We start from the raw sequence: 23,151 nt of genomic DNA, 5'->3' as shown, positions 1-23,151 counted from the left end.
GAGTTCAAGAACTTTCTAGCATAATACCCATCTTTAACCATGTTCTCTGGGGCCCAGCCTTTACCCATGTAACTGAAGTTTGTTTCCTGAATCTGGAAATTTCAAAGCTGGGAGGAACCCTAGAGGTACCACTAACTTCAACTATATGAAAGGATTGCTTCTCTATATCTAAAGAGGTTTGAAATAAGAGTCAACTCTCTCCACAGTTACAGCAATGATTCGGCCCCTGGGTACTATTTGTTTGTCCTGCTCCAGAGCCTCTGAGCTCTTCCAACACATCTTACGATTTACCCCCAACACTTGCCCACATTCTTACTGTGTACACACCCTCACACAAGCTTTAATGCCAGAGTCACACGGTGAACAATTTTGGGCTAGTACCTTTAAAAAAAACATTACTTACTCAAAATTTCATTTGATGTGTACTGCATAGACTGAACTGTTAGAATACATATAAGTAAGTCTCTTGGCTACCTGGTTTGTGCTGAAGTTGTCTTTAATTATTTACACGGAGTTTGTTTAAATTTGTATTAGTTCTAATATTTTTAGGGCCAGTTTAAAATGATATATTTTAGAGCCAGGTGTATTATTATATAGTACATTACTATATTCTCGGCACTAGGGAGATGCTGGTAGGGTGATCATATGTCAGTGACCAGCCTAGACTGAAAAGGCATGAGATTGTCTTCAGACAAACAGCAACAAAGAACTAAACTCTGGGTAATTTTAAGTATACCTGGGTTTGGCCTACCTGAGCAAATTCTGGATAGAGATCATGTCATATAATTTTCTCCCTATATTTTCATTGGAATAGCACATAGAACATATTAATGATGTGTATGATGTGCAAGGCTCTCTCAGCTGAAGCCTAAGCTGTTCATAGCTTTGTATTCCTTTTCCAGAATGTCAATGAGCTTTAATCTCAATACTAACAACAAGGATGAAAAAGACACTTAAGAATAATCTTAACATAAAAAAGTTGATGAAGGAAATGAAATAAACCTAATGAAAAGATAGTTAGATCTATGTGCTGAAATGAAGAAAGCCTTTAAAAACGTATTGTATTTTTCTAAATGAATTCATAGAGTTAACAAAACTGCAATTACAGACAGCTGTTCACAAGCCTTCATGAACTGATTATAAAATTTATAAGAAGCAAATACCAGTGACAGTACCAGAAAGTGATGAGAATTTTTAAAATAAGATTTAAACTGTGGTAATTATAAAAGGTTAATAAACTCGACCATGAATTAATTTATTAAGTATAAATTTAATAACCTGTAATCTCAACATTCAAGAAGTAGAGGCAGCAGTTAGAAGTCAGTCTGGTTTACAGAGGGAGTTCCAGGACAGCCAGAGCTACACAAAGAACTTGTCTCAAAACTAAAACCAAAAACCAAACAATAAATAAATAAATAAATAAATAAATAAATAAATAAATGCAAGCAAGGTTAAACAAAATGAAAAGATAAAGCATAAATATAAAAAACATATTTGCTACACTTGGACCCTGCAAAGAATTAGAATCAAGAATATGAAAAGTCCTAGCCAGACCAATCAGACAATGAAAGGAGGTCAAAGGGATAACAATTGGAAAGGAAGAAGTCAAAATATCACTATTTGCAGATGATATGATAGTATACTTAAGTGACCCTAAAAGTTCCACCAGAGACCTACTTAGCCTGATAAACAGCTTCAGCAAGCTCTTGTCCAAGACCAAGATGGCTGCTAGAATCTCCGCCTTCCTTAAGAATGCCTGGGCAAAGGAGCCGGTGCTGGTGGTGTCCTTCACTGTCTGGGGCCTCGCTGTAATTATGCCCATGATTAGCCCCTACACCAAGTATGCTAGCATGATCAACAAGGCCACACCCTACAACTACCCAGTGCCTGTGAGAGATAATGGGAACATGCCTGATGTGCCCAGCCACCCACAGGAACCTCTGGGCCCAAGCTTGGAATGGATCAAGAACCTGTGAATACTTCTGTTGATGGAATCGGTCCCTTCCCTGTTGCCCTCCAATAAAAATATGAAAACTAAAAAACTAAAAAACAAAACAAAACAAAACAAAAACTTCAGCAAAGTGGTTGGGTATAAACAGACTGGGAAAGAAATTAGGAAAATGATACCCTTCACAATAGTCCCAAATAACATAAAAGATCTCAGTGTGACTTTAAACAAGCAAGTGAAAGATCTGTATGATAAAAGAAAGAAAATGAAGAAGATCTTAGAAGATGGAAAGATCTCTCATGCTCATGGGAGACAGGCAGATAGGTCAGTGGAATAGAATTGAAGACCCAGAAATGAACCCACACACCTATGGTCACTTGATCTTTGACAAAGGAGCTAAAACCGTCCAATGGAAAAAAATAGTATTTTCTACAAATGGTGCTGGTTCAACTGGAGGTCAGCATGTAGAAGAATGCTGATTGATCCATTCTTATTACCCTGTACAAAGCTTAAGTCCAAGTGGATCAAGGACATCCACATCAAACCAGATACACTCAAACTAATAGAAGCAAAAATGTGGATGAGCCTTGAACACATGGGCACTGGGGAAATTTTCCTGAACAGAACACCAATGACTTATGCTATAAGATCAAGAATCAACAAATGGGACCTCATAAAATTGCAAAGCTTCTGTAAGGCAAAGGACATTGTCATTAGGACAAAACAGCAACCAACAGATCTTTACCAATCTACCTCTGATAGAAGGCTAATATCCAATATATAAAAAGAACACAAGAAGTTAGACTCCAGAGAGTCAAATAACCCTATGAAAAAATGGGGTACAGAGCTAAACAAAGAATTCTCAGCTGAGAAATATCAAATGGCTGAGAAGTACCTAAAGAAATGTTCAACATCCTTAGTCATCAGGGAAATGCAAACCAAAATAACCCTGAGTTTTCACCTCACACCAGTCAGAATGGCTAAGATCGAAAACTCAGGTAACAACAGATGCTGGTAAGGATGTAGAGAAAGAGAACACTCTTCCATTGTTGGGATTGCAAGCTGGTACAACCACTCTGAAAATCAATCTGGTGTTTCCTCAGAACATTGGATATAGTACTACTTGAGGACCCAGCTATACCACTCCTGGGCATATACCCAAATGATGCTTCAACATATAATAATGACACATGCTCCACTATGTTCATAACAGCCTTATTTATAATATCCAGAAGCTGGAAAGAGCCCAGATGCCCTTCAACAGAGGACTGGATACAGAAAATATGGTACATCTACACAATTGACTATTACAAAGCTATCAAAAACAATGACTTCATGAAATTCATAGGCAAATGGATGGAACTAGAAAATATCCTGAAAATATCCTGAATCACAAAAAGGCACACATGGTATGCACTCACTGTTAAGTGGATATTAGCCCAAAAATTCTAATTACCCAAGATACAATCCGTAGACCACAGGAAACTCAAGAAGGATGACCAAAATGTGGATGCTTCAGTCCTCCTTAGATGGGGGAACAAAAATATTCATAGGAGGGAATATGGAGACAAAGTTTGGCCATTCAGAGTCTGCCTCACTTGGAGATCCAGCCTATGTATGTGTACACACACACACACACACACACACACACACTCTCACACACACACACATATCCACCAAACCTAGACAATATTGATGAAGTCAACAAGGGCATGCTGACAGGAGCCTGATATAGCTGTCTCCTGAGAGGCACAGTCAGCGTTCGACAAATACAGAGGCAAATGATAGCAGCAAAACACTGAACTGAGAACGGGACCCCTGTTGGAGGAATTAGAGAAAGGATTGAAGGAGCCCATAGAGAGGAGACACAAAAATCCCTGAAAGAATTCCAGGAAAACATAAATAAACAAGTAGAAGCCCATAGAGAGGAGACACAAAAATCCCTGAAAGAATTCCAGGAAAACACAATCAAACAGTTGAAGGAATTAAAAATGGAAATAGAAGCAATCAAGAAAGAACACATGGAAACCACCCTGGATATAGAAAATCAAAAGAAGAGACAAGGAGCTGTAGATACGAGCTTCACCAACAGAATACAAGAGATGGAAGAGAGAATCTCAGGAGCAGAAGATTCCATAGAAATCATTGACTCAACTGTCAAAGATAATGTAAAGCGGAAAAAGCTACTGGTCCAAAACATACAGGAAATCCAGGACTCAATGAGAAGATCAAACCTAAGGATAATAGGTATAGAAGAGAGTGAAGACTCCCAGCTCAAAGGACCAGTAAATATCTTCAACAAAATCATAGAAGAAAACTTCCCTAACCTAAAAAAAGAGATACCCATAGACATACAAGAAGCCTACAGAACTCCAAGTAGATTGGACCAGAAAAGAAACACCTCCCGTCACATAATTGTCAAAACACCAAATGCACAAAATAAAGAAAGAATATTAAAAGCAGTAAGGGAAAAAGGTCAAGTAACATATAAAGGCAGACCTATCAGAATCACACCAGACTTCTCGCCAGAAACTATGAAGGCCAGAAGATCCTGGACTGATGTCATACAGACCCTAAGAGAACACAAATGCCAGCCCAGGTTACTGTATCCAGCAAAACTCTCAATTAACATTGATGGAGAAACCAAGATATTCCATGACAAAACCAAATTTACACAATATCTTTCTACAAATCCAGCACTACAAAGGATAATAAATGGTAAAGCCCAACATAAGGAGGCAAGCTATACCCTAGAAGAAGCAAGAAACTAATCGTCTTGGCAACAAAACAAAGAGAATGAAAGCACACAAACATAACCTCACATCCAAATATGAATATAACGGGAAGCAATAATCACTATTCCTTAATATCTCTCAATATCAATGGCCTCAACTCACCAATAAAAAGACATAGATTAACAAACTGGATACGCAACGAGGACCCTGCATTCTGCTGCCTACAGGAAACACACCTCAGAGACAAAGACAGACACTACCTCAGAGTGAAAGGCTGGAAAACAACTTTCCAAGCAAATGGTCAGAAGAAGCAAGCTGGAGTAGCCATTCTAATATCAAATAAAATCAATTTTCAACTAAAAGTCATCAAAAAAGATAAGGAAGGACACTTCATATTCATCAAAGGAAAAATCCACCAAGATGAACTCTCAATCCTAAATATCTATGCCCCAAATACAAGGGCACCTACATACGTAAAAGAAACCTTACTAAAGCTCAAAACACACATTGCACCTCACACAATAATAGTGGGAGATTTCAACACCCCACTCTCATCAATGGACAGATCATGGAAACAGAAATTAAACAGTGATGTCGACAGACTAAGAGAAGTCATGAGCCAAATGGACTTAACGGATATTTATAGAACATTCTATCCTAAAGCAAAAGGATATACCTTCTTCTCAGCTCCTCATGGTACTTTCTCCAAAATTGACCATATAATTGGTCAAAAAACGGGCCTCAACAGGTACAGAAAGATAGAAATAATCCCATGCGTGCTATCGGACCTGGTCTAAAACTGGTCTTCAATAACAATAAGGGAAGAATGCCCACATATACGTGGAAATTGAACAATGCTCTACTCAATGATAACCTGGTCAAGGAAGAAATAAAGAAAGAAATTAAAAACTTTTTAGAATTTAATGAAAATGAAGGTACAACATACCCAAACTTATGGGACACAATGAAAGCTGTGCTAAGAGGAAAACTCATAGCGCTGAGTGCCTGCAGAAAGAAACAGGAAAGAGCATATGTCAGCAGCTTGACAGCACACCTAAAAGCTCTAGAACAAAAAGAAGCAAATACACCAAGGAGGAGTAGAAGGCAGGAAATAATCAAACTCAGAGCGGAAATCAACCAAGTAGAAACAAAAAGGACCATAGAAAGAATCAACAGAACCAAAAGTTGGTTCTTTGAGAAAATCAACAAGACAGATAAACCCTTAGCCAGACTAACGAGAGGACACAGAGAGTGCGTCCAAATTAACAAAATCATAAATGAAAAGGGAGACATAACTACAGATTCAGAGGAAATTCAAAAAATCATCAGATCTTACTATAAAAACCTATATTCAACAAAACTTGAAAATCTTCAGGAAATGGACAATTTCCTAGACAGATACCAGGTATCGAAGTTAAATCAGGAACAGATAAACCAGTTAAACAACCCCATAACTCCTAAGGAAATAGAAGCAGTCATTAAAGGTCTCCCAACCAAAAAGAGCCCAGGTCCAGACGGGTTTAGTGCAGAATTCTATCAAACCTTCATAGAAGACCTCATACCAATATTATCCAAACTATTCCACAAAATTGAAACAGATGGAGCCCTACCGAATTCCTTCTATGAAGTCACAATTACTCTTATACCTAAACCACACAAAGACCCAACAAAGAAAGAGAACTTCAGACCAATTTCCTTTATGAATATCGACGCAAAAATACTCAATAAAATTCTGGCAAACCGAATTCAAGAGCACATCAAAACAATCATCCACCATGATCAAGTAGGCTTCATCCCAGGCATGCAGGGATGGTTTAATATACGGAAAACCATCAACATGATCAATTATATAAACAAACTGAAAGAACAGAACCACATGATCATTTCATTAGATGCTGAGAAAGCATTTGACAAAATTCAACACCCCTTCATGATAAAAGTCCTGGAAAGAATAGGAATTCAACGCCCATACCTAAACATAGTAAAAGCATATACAGCAAACCAGTTGCTAACATTAAACTAAATGGAGAGAAACTTGAAGCAATCCCACTAAAATCAGGGACTAGACAAGGCTGCCCACTCTCTCCTTACTTATTCAATATAGTTCTTGAAGTTCTAGCCAGAGCAATCAGACAACAAAAGGAGATCAAGGGGATACAGATCGGAAAAGAGGTCAAAATATCACTATTTGCAGATGACATGATAGTATATTTAAGTGATCCCAAAAGTTCCACCAGAGAACTACTAAAGCTGATAAACAACTTCAGCAAAGTGGCTGGGTATAAAATTAACTCAAATAAATCAGTTGCCTTCCTCTATACAAAAGAGAAACAAGCCGAGAAAGAAATTAGGGAAACGACACCCTTCATAATAGATCCAAATAATATAAAGTACCTCGGTGTGACTTTAACCAAGCAAGTAAAAGATCTGTACAATAAGAACTTCAAGACACTGAGGAAAGAAATTGAAGAAGACCTGAGAAGATGGAAAGATCTCCCATGCTCATGGATTGGCAGGATTAATATAGTAAAAATGGCCATTTTACCAAAAGCAATCTACAGATTCAATGCAATCCCCATCAAAATACCAATCCAATTCTTCAAAGAGTTAGACAGAACAATTTGCAAATTCATCTGGAATAACAAAAAACCCAGGATAGCTAAAGCTATCCTCAACAATAAAAGGACTTCAGGGGGAATCACTATCCCTGAACTCAAGCAGTATTACAGAGCAATAGTGATAAAAACTGCATGGTATTGGTACAGAGACAGACAGATAGACCAATGGAATAGAATTGAAGACCCAGAAATGAACCCACACACCTATGGTCACTTGATTTTTGACAAAGGAGCCAAAACCATCCAATGGAAAAAAGATAGCATTTTCAGCAAATGGTGCTGGTTCAACTGGAGGGCAACATGTAGAAGAATGCAGATCGATCCATCCTTATCACCCTGTACAAAGCTTAAGTCCAAGTGGATCAAGGACCTCCACATCAAACCAGACACACTCAAACTAATAGAAGAAAAACTAGGGAAGCATCTGGAACACATGGGCACTGGAAAAAATTTCCTGAACAAAACACCAATGGCTTATGCTCTAAGATCAAGAATCGACAAATGGGATCTCATAAAACTGCAAAGCTTCTGTAAGGCAAAGGACACTGTGGTTAGGACAAAATGGCAAGCAACAGATTGGGAAAAGATCTTTACCAATCCTACAACAGATAGAGGCCTTATATCCAAAATATACAAAGAACTCAAGAAGTTAGACCGCAGGGAAACAAATAACCCTATTAAAAAATGGGGTTCAGAGCTAAACAAAGAATTCACAGCTGAGGAATGCCTAATGGCTGAGAAACACCTAAAGAAATGTTCAACATCTTTAGTCATAAGGGAAATGCAAATCAAAACAACCCTGAGATTTCACCTCACACCAGTGAGAATGGCTAAGATCAAAAACTCAGGTGACAGCAGATGCTGGCGAGGATGTGGAGAAAGAGGAACACTCCTCCATTGTTGGTGGGATTGCAGACTGGTAAAACCATTCTGGAAATCAGTCTGGAGGTTCCTCAGAAAATTGGACAGTGAACTGCCTGAGGATCCAGCTATACCTCTCTTGGGCATATACCCAAAAGATTCCTCAACATACAAAAGAGACACGTGCTCCACTATGTTCATCGCAGCCTTATTTATAATAGCCAGAAACTGGAAAGAACCGAGATGCCCTTCAACAGAGGAATGGATACAGAAAATGTGGTACATCTACACAATGGAATATTACTCAGCTATCAAAAACAATGACTTTATGAAATTCGTAGGCAAATGGTTGGAACTGGAAAATATCATCCTGAGTGAGCTAACCCAATCACAGAAAGACATACATTGTATGCACTCATTGATAAGTGGCTATTAGCCCAAATGCTTGAATTACCCTAGATCCCTAGAACAAACGAAACTCAAGATGGGTGATCAAAATGTGAATGCTTCACTCCTTCTTTAAATGAGGAAAAAGAATACCCTTGGCAGGGAAGGGAGAGGCAAAGATTAAAACAGAGACTGAAGGAACACCCATTCAGAGCCTGCCCCACATGTGGCCCATACATATACAGCCACCCAATTAGACAAGATGGATGAAGCAAAGAAGTGCAGACCGACAGGAGCCGGATGTAGATCGCTCCTGAGAGACACAGCCAGAATACAGCAAATACAGAGGCGAATGCCAGCAGCAAACCACTGAACTGAGAATAGGTCCCCCGTTGAAGGAATCAGAGAAAGAACTGGAAGAGCTTGAAGGGGCTCGAGACCCCAAAAGTACAACAATGTCAAGCAACCAGAGCTTCCAGGGACTAAGCCACTACCTAAAGACTATACATGGACTGACCCTGGACTCTGACCCCATAGGTAGCAATGAATATCCTAGTAAGAGCACCAGTGGAAGGGGAAGCCCTGGGTCCTGCTAAGACTGAACCCCCAGTGAACTAGACTATGGGGGGAGGGCGGCAACTGGGGGAGGGTTGGGAGGGGAACACCCATAAGGAAGGGGAGGGGGGAGGGGGATGTTTGCCCGGAAACCGGGAAAGGGAATAACACTTGAAATGTATATAAGAAATACTCAAGTTAATAAAAAAAAAAAAAGAGATCACTCATTTTATATCGGGATATGAGACAGAAAATTTTAATCTACTATTATGGAAGGGAAAAATGTTAAGTTTCAAGCTTTAGGCCTGTTTGCATATACCAGGAAATTAAACAGCTCTCAATAAATTCATATTGCAAGCATTGTGTAGATATAACACAATAAAACCCAGGAAGAATAAAGATGGAAAGAACATTGAAATTATACTGATATTTTTAAAGTTGTGCATGTACTTTTGATTTTTTTCTTTCATATTTAAGAGAAATTTTAAAGGAGATGGTGAAAACACTTTACAGAGAAAGCTAGTAACTTTCCCTCAAGGATTCCAGTAGTATAACTCCAGTGGGCCAATACTAAAGCAAAATGGGCTACAAAAGCTTCTCCTCACCACTATTTCTTGGATTTTGGCAGAGCACTAAAAGAACAGGTTGACAATGCACTACTATGGTGCTAGGGGAATTTGTAGCTAGCTTAACTCTAGTCATAAACACCATGATCACTGAGGGCAGTTGCCCTCCTGAATCTGGCCACTGATCACTTGGAGACAAGAGGAAAGCTTGGATTGCATCTTAACAACTTTATTGACAACACCCAAAGAAGAGTTTCAAGTCTTTGCCCTTTATACCACGGGTCAGGTTTATCCTTTCTCAGCCCTCCTCAAGGTACACGTGTAAAGCTAAACCTCACTTACACAGCTTAGTGCTTCAAAGAACCCAAGGAAATGAAAACAAAATAAATCACTTAATCACAGCAAGTCTTCTCAATGTTTGCTTTCTATTTCAATGAACATTTGCTTAAAGTCAAGTACAAGCAGAATAAAAAGATTACACTTTTAATGCTTAGGTCATCATTCTGTTCTGTCATGGGCAAACATGTAACAGGCTATATTTTGACTCTTACTGCCAAAAGGTGATGGCCTTTGCTGTTAGCATTAACTTTACCAGTCCTCTTGGCTCCAGGAAGGACTCCAGTTCCCTTGGAAGCCTTCCTAGCTTTTACCAAGCTCCCTGATGCTTCCAAAGGACGAGCCACTGAGTTGTTTGTCCCTTTTCATCTCTTTCAATCTTTCTCAGTTCTAGTTTCTAGTTCTCAGTTGCTTCCCTCAGACTCCTGCCATTAGGTCCAGGAACTACACTGACTGGTCCTTATCTTGCCTTTGCATCAGTGAGTCACTATGTTAATCGATTTAGGCTGAAAACAGTCACTCATAGTTTTTCTGGATTGACTATTACATTGAGTAATCAGGTTAAAGTTTAATCCAATGTCCTTTTCTGTAGTATTCATATAATCTTAAAATAGATGAACACACCCATGAAAAGTTCTTTATGCTATTTTAGAGATTATATGTACAACTATTTTATCTCCCAATATCCAAAGTTTTATTTTTCAGTATTGTTTTCCACTAAAGAGAACCATTTTTGAAGGAATGGTGGATTCCACATCTGAGGCAAAATGCATTGGACATGCCTGGAATAGAATAATAGAGTAGGCAAGGATGGGAATAAGATGATAGACTTAAAGAAAAAAGATTGACATGATCTTATGATTGTCGAGTCTCTGCGTTCAGAACATGGGGTGCTCTTCCGAAAATATTCTACTATTGTATATTTTTAAACTAAATCCTACAAGGAAATTTTTATTTACAATATCAAAAAGTCTCTTGCTAATTCCAGAGCCTCCGCCCTGCGCCTAAGAGCAATTTCTGTAATAATTTCAATAAAATGTAAGCATGTATATGCAATACACAATTTTTAAAACGACAATTGGTAGTTTATTATACACATATTTCTCTGATTGATGGCATTTATGCTAACGGTCTTTTAAATATTATTTTTGCAGGCCTGGAGAGGTGGCTCAGGGGTTAAAAGTACTTGCTGCTCTTACAGAGGACACAGTTTGTTTTCCCAGAGGCCTATGTTGGTGACTCACAACCCTGTAATTCCAGCTTCTCTGGGGCTCTATCACCCTCTCTGGCTTCTCTGGGGATTAGAACACTAACATACATGCAGATATTCACATAAATATTTAAAGACAGGGTCTCATTACATAATCCTGGCAGGCCTAGTATTCACTATATAGATAAGGCTGGTCTTTTTTTTTTACTCAAAGTGCTTATGTACACAACAGCATTTATGCCACTAGAGCAGAGGCTGTGATGACTCCTATTTCCTATTGGGTGGGAGCATCCACTTAGTCTTATAGTATGGAGCCAACCGGTGAATTCTGCTCTCTATCGGAATCAGGCGGAATTTAGCATCCTTATCCTTTCTGTTCCTCTCAAGGTGCATTCGGACAGCAACTGCTTTCTTAATCAAATGGTAGAGATCCTCAGGAAGATCATGGGCATGGCCTTTGGACTTAAGGATTCTCAAGATTTTATTTCTAGTCACAAAAGAACTGACCTGTGCCGCATCATGTGAGTCCCTCAGGCTCACACCTATCTGGGAGGGAGTTAGGCCTTTCTTGGCCGACTTGTAAATTTGTTCCTTCACGTCATCAGACATTAACTTCAACCACTTCAGGATGCAGGGCTTAAGTGGATGTAGGGCAGAGCCGACTGGGACAGGCCCTTGCCGGAGCCTACATGATGGCGGAGATCTGGCAGCAAAGAGCAAATCTGGCCTTGAATTCAGCGAGATCTGTCTGCTTCTGCCTTTCACGTGGTAGGATTAAAGGGGTACATCACCAGGCCTGCTAAAATCTTTAAAAGAATATTTTTTTTCCGGTTCTCTCTTGCTCCTCTCTTGCTCTTGCCTTCCTGCCCCCAATCTCTCCTCCCCATTCCCTCCCTCGCCCTGCTCTCCACATGCTCATGGCCAGCCTCAACTTCTCTCTCTCTCTCTCTCTCTCTCTCCTATCCTCTTAACTCCCCTCCCCATGCCCTGAATAAACTCTATACTGTGCTTTAAAAAAAAGAATATTTTTCCACTACTAAGAATTGAACCTAGAGCTTCACTTAGGTGCCCAAGGTTCCTGAACTGTGTCTCCAGACTTCTTTTGTGTGGGGTTGGTTTTAAGACAGAATCTCACCAACTTATCAAGTTACTCAGGCTAATGAAGAATTTATGATCCTTACCCTCAAGAGTAGCTGGGATATAGGTGCTCCAAAAGCCACACAACAGCAACTTTTAATACAAGTATGTCTATGCTTTATAGTATTTTGGGGTTTATAATTTACCTATCAGGCTTCTTTCAAATCTTTTTGATGTAATCAAGAGATTTTGGACCAAGTATTCACCAATTTCAAGATTATATACTAACAAAACAAATCGGCTGAAATAGGGCTAATCAGGTTGCTGTATCTAGTCTTCAAATAGCTTTTAAATTTAGAATTAAGGGTTTTTTTTGGGGGGGGCATTCTTATCACCTTGTAAAATGTCCTGTTTTAAAACACATTCTCAACTCAGTCTTAAAAGATGGGAATACCAGAATCTTTCTAATGTCTTCAAGGTACATATTTGGGGAGACTGCAAAAAAGCCTATTTCGCGGTTGGGGATTAGCTCAGTGGTAGAGCGCTTGCCTAGCATGCGCCAGGCCCTGGGTTCGGTCCCCAGCTCCGAAAAAAGAAAAAAAAAAAGAAAAAAGCCTATTTCCCCTCACCAGGAGGTAAGCACCAGTGGTATAGACTATCCATCTTTTTTTTTTTTTTTTCTTTTTTTCGGAGCTGGGGACCGAACCCAGGGCCTGGCGCTTGCTAGGCAAGCGCTCTACCACTGAGCTAAATCCCCAACCCCTACCCATCTAATCTTATGATCACCAGTATTACACAAGCTTACGAGACTCCTTACAGATGCATGGGGTCACCGAAGTTGGTGGCGGGGAGACGTTTAGATTTGAATCAGGGTTAAAGGAGTCAAAGGAGGGGGATCTAGGAGGGGACAAGGTGGCCATGTTACTGGATCCTAATATGGATTAATCGGAGTGCTGAGGTCCAAGAAACGAGATAAATGTAGTACCCGCACAGTGAGAAGCGTTACATATTAAAGCTAAGCACAGCTACCTTTCACAAATCTTTTATGAATGCAAATCCTACACATTTTCACAACATAAATCAGGAAGCAAAAAAGGCCTGCAAGTGGTCCTGCAGGTCAGACCAGTCGGTAGGCCCGGAAGCCCGGAGTGTAGGTCACTGCCGGGCCCAAGGCGGCCAGGGCTGCGCTCTGTTTCCTATGTCCGCGGGCGGGCTGTGACTCGGTACCGCCCAGGGCGTCAGCGTGACCCGAGGCTCAGTGAACCCTGAACTCACCGCCCCAGCCAGCCGCACAGACCGGGGCAGGCGCTTTCTCGCGCACGGGGGTGGGGCTTTTTCAGGCTGCTAACTAAGATGGTGTCGGCTGGACTTCCCGGGACAGCTGCCTAAGCGGATCGAGGGCCAGCAGCCGGAAGGACCACCGAGCCCATTGTCCCGCCCAGACAGGACAGTGCGGAGCCCGCAAGTTCCAGACTCGAAGGACCGAAGCACAGGCAAGTACGCCGTAGGACCTAACAAATGTTTAAGAGAACGCCGAAAGCGCGGGGAGGCGGGCCTGACTCACTGTCACCGTCTCGCGACAGCTAAGTGACGTCGCACAGCAAGCGCGTGGTAGAGTCTTTCACCTTCAGACTCCTCAGTTTATGGGCCTACTCCTTTAAGTGAGTGATGGACAGCGCTTTTATCCAATCATTTTCCTCGTCAACATCCAATCAGATTTAAACTTTATTCAGCCGCCCGAGAAGTTGGAAGACTGGGGTTGAAAGAGAGCGAGCGAGTGAGCGAGCGAGCTCTTTGTCTCTCGCGAGATCCGAGAGAGCCAAGTTCTCAGGGAAAAACGCCTGAACTGATGTCCAGACTTCCCAAGTAGTGATTTAAAGGACGTGGCCATAAACCAATGAAAGGGAAGAGAAGGTGGGATCGCTGCTTTCGCCGTGCTAGAAGTACCGTTACAGGGCAGACTTTTTGTCCAATCAACGCTTCTAGGCTTTGGGTCAGGTGACCATGAAGTGCGAGGGGCGGAGCTACAGCCTGGCGCGAGGAACCGTTAAGATAGACAACGAATATAACCAATGAGGTACTGCGATTAGGGCGTTGGGAACCCAATAACAGCGTCGGGGCGGGCGCCTTCCCGGAGCGCGGGGAGATGTAAAGACGGACAAATAGTTTTTCCAATGAGAAAGCTGAAGAGTGAATTAATTGACCAATGAGGTCTGCGGGGCGGGAGCCTTTGCCGCGGCGGAGTCCAAGATGGCGGCGTGCGAGTCCGCTGTGTGAAACGAGCGCGGGGTGGCGGGTTAGTCAGCTCCGCAGAGACGACCTCCGGCGACCCTCAACAATGAAAGGAAAGGAGCGCTCGCCAGTCAAGCCCAAACGCTCCCGTGGCGGTGAGGACTCCAGTTCTCGTGGGGAACGGAGCAAGAAGTTAGGGGGCTCTGGCGGCAGCAATGGGAGCAGCAGCGGGAAGACGGACAGCGGCGGGTCGCGGCGGAGCCTTCATCTGGACAAGTCCAGCAGCCGAGGCGGCAGCCGCGAGTATGATACCGGTGGGGGCAGCTCCAGTAGCCGCTTGCATAGTTACAGCTCCCCAAGCACCAAAAATTCCTCAGGCGGGGGCGAGTCGCGCAGCAGCTCCCGGGGTGGAGGCGGGGAGTCACGTTCCTCTGGGGCCGCCTCCTCAGCGCCTGGCGGCGGGGACGGCGTGGAGTACAAGACCCTGAAGATAAGCGAATTGGGGTCCCAGCTGAGTGACGAAGCGGTGGAGGACGGACTGTTTCACGAGTTCAAACGCTTCGGTGATGTAAGTGTCAAAATCAGTCATCTCTCAGGTTCTGGCAGCGGGGATGAGCGGGTAGCCTTTGTGAACTTCCGGAGGCCAGAGGACGCGAGGGCGGCCAAGCATGCCAGAGGCCGCCTGGTGCTCTATGACCGGCCTCTGAAGATAGAAGCCGTGTATGTGAGCCGGCGCCGCAGCCGCTCCCCGTTAGACAAAGATACTTACGCCCCGTCGTCCAGCGTGGTCGGAAGCTCTGTAGGTAGCCACAGGCACGCCCCTGGAGGAGGTGGAGGTCAGAGATCGCTTTCTCCTGGCGGTGCTGCTTTGGGATACAGAGACTACCGGTTGCAGCAGTTGGCTCTTGGCCGCCTGCCTCCTCCACCCCCGCCACCATTGCCCCGAGAGCTGGAAAGAGAACGAGACTATCCGTTCTATGACAGAGTGCGGCCAGCATATAGTCTTGAGCCGAGGGTGGGAGCTGGAGCAGGTGCTGCTCCATTCCGAGAAGTGGATGAGATATCACCTGAGGATGATCAGCGTGCCAACCGGACACTTTTCTTGGGCAACTTAGATATCACTGTGACAGAAAATGATCTGAGAAGGGCTTTTGATCGTTTTGGAGTCATCACAGAAGTGGACATTAAGAGGCCTTCTCGTGGCCAGACCAGTACTTACGGCTTTCTCAAATTTGAGAACCTAGACATGTCTCACAGGGCCAAAATAGCAATGTCTGGCAAAATTATAATTCGGAATCCAATCAAGATTGGTTATGGGAAAGCCACACCCACTACCCGACTTTGGGTGGGTGGTCTGGGACCTTGGGTGCCTCTTGCTGCCCTGGCACGAGAATTTGATCGATTTGGCACCATTCGAACCATAGACTACCGAAAAGGTGACAGTTGGGCATATATACAGTATGAAAGCTTGGATGCAGCTCATGCTGCCTGGACCCATATGCGTGGATTCCCACTTGGTGGCCCAGATCGTCGCCTTAGGGTAGACTTTGCAGACACAGAACATCGTTACCAGCAGCAGTATCTTCAGCCTCTGCCCTTAACCCATTATGAACTAGTGACAGATACTTTTGGACATCGAGCACCTGACCCTTTGAGGAGTGCTCGGGACCGGACACCACCCTTACTATACAGAGATCGTGATAGGGACCTTTATCCCGATTCTGATTGGGTGCCACCCCCGCCACCGGTTCGGGAACGCAGTGCTCGGGCTGCAACTAGTGCTGTCACTGCTTATGAGCCACTGGATAGCTTGGATCGAAGGAGGGATGGCTGGTCACTGGACAGGGACAGAGGTGACCGGGATTTGCCTAGCAGCAGGGACCAGCCAAGGAAGCGAAGGCTGCCTGAGGAAAGTGGAGGACGGCATCTTGATAGATCACCCGAGAGTGACCGGCCTCGAAAACAGCGTCACTGCACTCCTTCTCCTGACCGAAGTCCAGAACTGAGCAGTAACAGAGATCGTTACAACAGTGACAATGATCGATCATCTCGTCTTCTACTCTTGGAAAGGCCTTCCCCAGTCAGAGATAGACGGGGCAGTTTGGAGAAGAGCCAGAGTGACAAACGAGACCGTAAAAACTCTGCATCAGCTGAACGGGATAGGAAGCACCGGACAGCTGCTCCCACAGAGGGAAAAACCCCTCTGAAAAAGGAAGACCGATCTGATGGCAATACACCCAGTGCCAGCACTTCTTCATCAAAGCAGAAGCCACCTTCCCAGAAACAGGATGGAGGGACAGCTCCTGTGGCAGCATCCTCTCCCAAACTCTGTTTGGCTTGGCAGGGCATGCTTCTACTGAAGAACAGCAACTTCCCTTCCAACATGCATCTATTGCAGGGTGACCTCCAAGTTGCTAGCAGTCTACTTGTGGAGGGTTCCACTGGAGGCAAAGTAGCCCAGCTCAAGATCACTCAGCGGCTCCGTTTGGACCAGCCCAAGTTGGATGAAGTAACTCGACGCATCAAAGTGGCAGGGCCTAATGGTTATGCCATTCTCCTAGCTGTACCTGGAAGTTCTGACAGCCGATCCTCCTCTTCCTCAGCCACATCAGACACTGCCGCCTCTACTCAGAGGCCACTTAGGAACCTTGTGTCCTATTTAAAGCAAAAGCAGGCAGCTGGGGTGATCAGCCTCCCTGTGGGAGGCAATAAAGACAAGGAAAACACCGGGGTTCTTCATGCCTTCCCACCTTGTGAGTTCTCTCAGCAGTTCCTGGATTCCCCTGCCAAGGCACTGGCCAAATCTGAAGAAGATTACCTGGTCATGATCATTGTCCGTGGTGCGTCCTAAAGTCCATGTGTAACTTGTATTTACTACTTTGACATGGTTCCTTGTTTTGTGATGTGTAATGGGATACAGCATCAGATGAAAATTTCTTTCATTTAGTTTAGTTGGTTTTTTTTTATATATATATTTTTGTAAACCTCCTTAAAATAGATAATGGGGCAGTTTAGTTATTAAGTGAAAGGGATGCCCTGAAGGTAGCAGGAAGATAGATTTGCTTTAATTAGGAGTTCTTACCCTGATAATTTTTCTTTTTCTTCAGGTTTTTTATTTTTTCTTTTTCAATCTTGAGTTTTTTAAAAAAAAAAAATCCTCAAAATGATAAACCCACAATTTTTAAAATCATAATTTGGAGAAAGGAACCTTCTGAAAATATTTACACTGTACTGAAAATGATTTGATTGGTGCATAGATAATTTATACTAGAAGCATTGTGTGACTAAAATTTGATCAGGTATTGGCAAAGTCCAATTATTTTAATCAGGTGTTTGCATATTTCTTTATATACACAGTTTATTCCCAGAAAGTTTGCTTTAATATATCATTAGTTTTTGAGTTTTGTATCCCATGTTTGTAGCAGTAATTGGTAAAAGTTGACTTGTGTTATGAACCATTTACATCTTAAACTGGTATGCAAAAAATGAGTAAATGCTTTTAAAATGAAAATTTGTTGGTAAGTTAGGTGCAGGATAGTGTTCTAATTGACTGAGAAGTGTAGTTAATACAGTTCTATTGTGCATACTTCAAAACCAAAAATGAAGTTTTTTTGTATCCACTTAAGAAATTTCTGGTTTCAGTAAGAGTTGTCTGCAGGTTTATAAGTAATCCTTTTATTTCCCCTCGTAGACATTAGTCAAACATCCAAATTACAGAATTTTTAAAAGATTATTGTGAAATGCCTTCAAACTGTTTGAAGAAAATTCCTTCAGGTTTTGTTGTTGTTGTTGTTGTTGCTTAAACAAGAGTAGTGGCATTATACTGGTGACACTGTTTTGAATATTTTTGAAATTTAATGTTTGACTAACTGTTGCCTGACTGGAGAAATTTGAAATGTCAGTGTTAGAAAAACTTTTTTTTAATTATTACTATTTTTTTTTAATTTTGATTTTTCTTGTACTTGTAATTAACTTACCTGCACAGATTCCCCACCCCCACCCCCATCAAGCCCTCTCCCCACAAAATTGAGAGCTGAGGATTTGACATCTGGTTTTTAATAAGGGCTTCTGTTACTTTATAATACTTTTTTTGTTTGTTTTATGTGCCCTTCTGCTACCACTTGTGATTTCTAAGGCTTAATGTGATTTTCTTCCTTGATTTAAGTACTGAGGACTTCAACTAGGGCCCAGTATTTAATTATGATTAGGAACTTGAGTTTTTGGATCATGGTCATTTTTCTATTCTGTGAACATGACTTACTCAAAGCCTTGCAGAACCCAACTGTTTTCTTTTTGTTTCAAAGCTTGTAGTCTTGAAATGGTATCAGTAATAACCCAGAAAAAGGTCACATAATTTTAGTTTTTCATTATGGCTATATATAAAGCATGTCAGAATGCAAACCTCATCACTACATCGTACTTACCATTTTTTACTATATATTTATGACTTTTATTTTAATTTGGAGGTTTTTGTTTTGTTTTGTTTTTTTGAGAAAAAGAATGTACTAGACCTTCTGAGCACAAAGGTGTGCTGTAAGAAAAATACTGAAATCCTCCAACTAAGACTTTAGGTGTCTTTTGCCTCCAAAAATGCAACACTTTGTTACATGTAGTTTAAGTACAGTTTTTAGTTAGCTAGGTAGATTTTTCCAGTTTAAATAATTCACTAGTCATTACTTTTTAGTTTTTTATTTGTTTTTGTTTTTTGTTTTTGTTTTTTTTTGAAGTGGTCTGTGACATCTAATTTCACTATTAATCAAATGTGTTGTAATGGTTTGCTCCATGCTTATTTGAACCCTTATCTGACACTGCTACATTTTATTAGATCTGATCAATTAGTGCTTCAGTATTTTTGAAACATGAGTGGCTTGATGCCATTCCCAAATGTATGTAATATGTAAATTAGTTTGGTGCTTACCCACAGAGTGCCATCTTATTTGTGTTGCCTACTCTTGTGCAGGTTCATAATATTTGTCAATTAGCCACTTAAAACCTTCAGAGTTTGATTGACAGCAAAGTCTAAGTTTTTCTAATTAGCCACATCAGAATCCTATATTGGATATTCTTTTAAAATTGCTAAAATTTTATTTTATGCGTATGAGCGTTTTGCCTGCATGTATGTCTGCATACCACATGCTGGCTCTCTCCCAGAGGACCTTGGTTTGGTTCCCAGCACCTAGTCCCATGGGATCTAACATCATCCTCTGGCCTCCCTGAATGTTCATTTTAACAGCTTTTTTTTTTTTTTTTTTTTTTTTTTTTTTTTTTTTTTAGTACTTTAGCGTAACTGCTTTTAATCTTTTCAGAATAGAAAATTTCTTAAGTATGCTATTTATGTGTTAAATATAGTGGTAAAAATAAGATTAAAACTTATGATCACAGCTTCAAAGTTTATGGAAAGTTAAGCAATCACTTAGCTTCTAGCAAATGGTTCTACTTAATTGTGGAGTAGTGTTTGCTGGTTGTAATAGAGATTTTTCCTGTAAAGAATTTTTCAGAGTCCTGAATTTTTAATGTGTACTTGTACACCATCAAACTGAAGGTAGTTTTCCTTTCAGAATTAACCTCTTAAAATGTACATCCTCTGGCTTCTATAAGCTTTTGGTATATCTTGAAGATGGTAAACTATGTGACTGACTCTCTTAGATCATTTGATACATAGCAGTAAAAGGTGTTTTTCAGGGTCAGAGTCGTAGTTTACTTAAAAAACTATGTTATGGGCAGATGTTCACTGACTTTTTCTTTAATTTTTTTTTTAAATTAAGTTAGCTTTTTTTTAGCTGATAAAATTGCTCATTTTGCAAGCACAGCTTGAACTGCAGTTTGTATCCATATAAGAACCATTTATCAAAACTTCTGTAGTAACAGAATTATGAGATCTTCTATTGAAGAGGGCCTTAATGACTTAAGTAAAAAGAAAATGGAGACAATTTCTGAACCTTTTTCCACCTGTCTTTTTCACAAAGTCTGGTTTTGAAATAGGAGTAAGGTATGAGAACAGGAACCAGAGTTAGCTTTGTTAGCTTTCTGGTTAAAGTGATATCCTTAATGGTGGGAAATGATTTCAGGTAACTACAGTAAATTGTTAAGCTTGATGAAGAGTTCTTATGTGACTTAAACAGAATTGAAAAGTATGAGTCCTGAAGTATTTTCTGACTGTTTAGCAAATTGTATGTGTGTTTTCTTAACAGAAACACCTATACTGTCTTTGGTAACATAGGTAAAGGTGGTTTGTAAATGGCTTTGTAGCTTTAACCCCTATCTACCTAGTAATGGAGCAGTCTTTATCACTCCATATGAATAATATAAATAAGCGTAGAGGGGTTAAAAGTTGTCTAAACTCCATCTTTCTATTCCAGTTTTTTAGTTGTGTTTAGAGGATATTGGTTAATTATAAATTTGCTTTTTCCTGAACATTTGGCCATGTGTTAGTCAGGTTTTTTTTGTTTGTTTGTTTGTTTTTTTTGTTTTTTTTTTTTTGAGGATAAACAATATCTTCAGTCCTATAATCCTTGATAAGTCTTTTAAAAAGTCACACCCTATTGTTTTATTTGTTATTTGTGTATTCACATAGTAAATTTATTTCAAGGATTGTGCCAGTGGATATTATTGGTGCTTTTTGAAGTTAAAGTGGACTATCCAGGAAGGTCTTGTTAATACTATGTTCATCTATAATGGCATAGGGGAAATATATATATTTTTAATACTGTAAACGTTTGTACTGAATAACCTTTTTTTCCCCCTCCCGCAAGCAAAACTGGTGAACATCGGATGAAGATACGGAATTCAAAGCTCTAATGGACCTTTTTGAAGAGAAGTGGCTTATGTGGAGTTTACATGGGCCTCTGATGGAAGAAAGCTAATCTGTTTAGTATTTTGTGCATTTTACTAAAATGGCAGCTTAACATTGTGTATCTGCTATTGTGATGCCAATGCCGGTGTTTTAAGTGGAAAAATGACCTCTTTGCTTTGTGCTGTGTACACAAGATTTCTGGAAAAGTAAAGAAAAACCCTTTTTATGGCTCACACAGCTTAAAAGTAGCTGTCACTCAAACATGGGCTCACAGTTGAGCTGCTTTTGTTTTATTCTAAATAAATTGTTTCTTTTGAGGAAAATGTTTTTCTGCCTGGAAGTGAATTGACGGCAAACCTTGACCCCTTTGTTTGCAGCGGAGGGGGTACTTGCTGCTGCTCAGATCTTGTATGTCTTGAGCAAGAAGCAGGGAGATCATCAATTTCATTTTGACTATCACGGTGTGTCAATTCTGAAGGATCATAGTGTTACAGTGACCCCCTTTGTTTGCAGTGAAGGGGATCCTTTGCTTCTCGGTCCTCAACACACGATGAGGGTGCTGTTTGCTGGCATGCAAGAAGCGGGGCAAGCACTCTAAGCCTCCCACCACAGTGCACGAGTCGGGGGCTTTGCTGGTTGAAGAGCCGGAGTTCCTGAAATTTAAGTTTTGATTTATTTTGTTCACCCATCACGTTTGGCTTTAGTTTCATTTTTTAATTTGAAGAAAAGTTTGAAGTTGCATTATCTTGCACTTTTAACATTTGCACCAAATTGCCAAAAGAAGGAGAAATGCTCCGGTTGCTTTTTAAATGTTAATGATGATGTTAATAAAGCCTTTCCTGACACATTTGAGGAGCTCCTCCGTCTCCAGGGGCTTCTTACCAGAGTTATGCAGTGATGGGTTTAGTTCTGAATGGATGAAGAGTTCCTGAGAGCTAGCATTTGTAATTAGAACCGTTACTTGGTATCTGTGCCTTATTTGACCTGTGGTTCCACATGCCTTGGATGCGCATGCACCGTGACGGTTTCATAGGTTCGAACGCACACTCAGGCCCAATCACTTCGGTTGGTAGTACAGATTGTGAGGAAAAAATGGAGGCATCCTTAAGGAGGATTTTGTTTGCCTTTAGTTCCTGCATTATCCTGTACAGGGGCTCTTGAGCTTTGGAAGCCGGTTCCCAGTACAGGAGAAAAACTCCCCTGTTTGCAGCAGGATACTTCAGTGCACAGTGACAACGCTGGAGTTCAAGAGGAAGCCAGCAGTTCTGCACCTTTGGCTTCAGACACCATGGTTGTTTGCCAGTTTTAAACTTTAGTTGCAGACGAAGACCACCTTGACATGCAGGCTTGTTGGGCTTGTTTTGAATTTTAACCTCGGATGGAAGAGCCCTAGTGCTGTCTTGTCTCCATGCGGGATGATGATTGCTAGGCAACAGGTGATTATCAACCAAGGATGCCACGGTTATACTCTACAAGGTGGTGTTCCAGTGGTTAACAGCTGTATAAACTTGTAAACAGGTAAGAGGGTTTTTTAGAGGTCAAAAATATAATTACTAGGGTGAGGGCATTTAATGCTTTGGTTATGTTTCTCGGAAGTCTTTAGACACTGCGGGTGTTAAGCTCCCTCTCCTCACTTAGGTATTTATAAAATTCTGCAACTTTGTTCTTGGTAATTCTTCTGTGCTTTATTTTAGAGTATATTTTGTTATCTGAAAAAAATATTTTAATGTGGGAGCCAAAGTGTTAGCATTTGATTACAGACTTGAGTCTTGGTGTCTCAAGTTTTTGACATTCGATGTGATTTAATGGTACTAGAGGACTTGCGGCTATCAT

At 41.1% G+C, this 23,151-nt stretch overlaps 1 protein-coding gene and 2 pseudogenes across 1 annotated transcript; 2 read left to right on the top strand and 1 right to left on the bottom strand.

The window, feature by feature from the left end:
- Ndufa3-ps3 (NADH:ubiquinone oxidoreductase subunit A3, pseudogene 3) lies at positions 1,703–2,041 on the top strand (annotated as a pseudogene).
- On the bottom strand, positions 11,415–13,213 carry Rps13-ps5 (ribosomal protein S13, pseudogene 5; annotated as a pseudogene).
- Positions 13,214–13,631: 418 nt separating this feature from the next.
- Positions 13,632–22,173, top strand: Rbm15 (RNA binding motif protein 15). Its single transcript, NM_001399561.1, is given in 2 exon segments — positions 13,632–17,365; positions 21,278–22,173. Coding segments are annotated over 2 exon segments (2,889 nt in total). The 5' UTR covers positions 13,632–14,499; the 3' UTR covers positions 21,301–22,173.
- The last annotated feature ends 978 nt before the right edge of the window (positions 22,174–23,151 follow it).

The sequence above is a fragment of the Rattus norvegicus genome, chromosome 2 (genome assembly GCF_021556685.1).
Source record: "Rattus norvegicus strain SHRSP/BbbUtx chromosome 2, alternate assembly SHRSP_T2T, whole genome shotgun sequence".
NCBI classification, from domain to species: Eukaryota; Metazoa; Chordata; class Mammalia; order Rodentia; family Muridae; genus Rattus; species Rattus norvegicus.
Note: the sequence above shows the minus strand (reverse complement) of the source record. Positions and strands in the feature narration are given on the sequence as shown.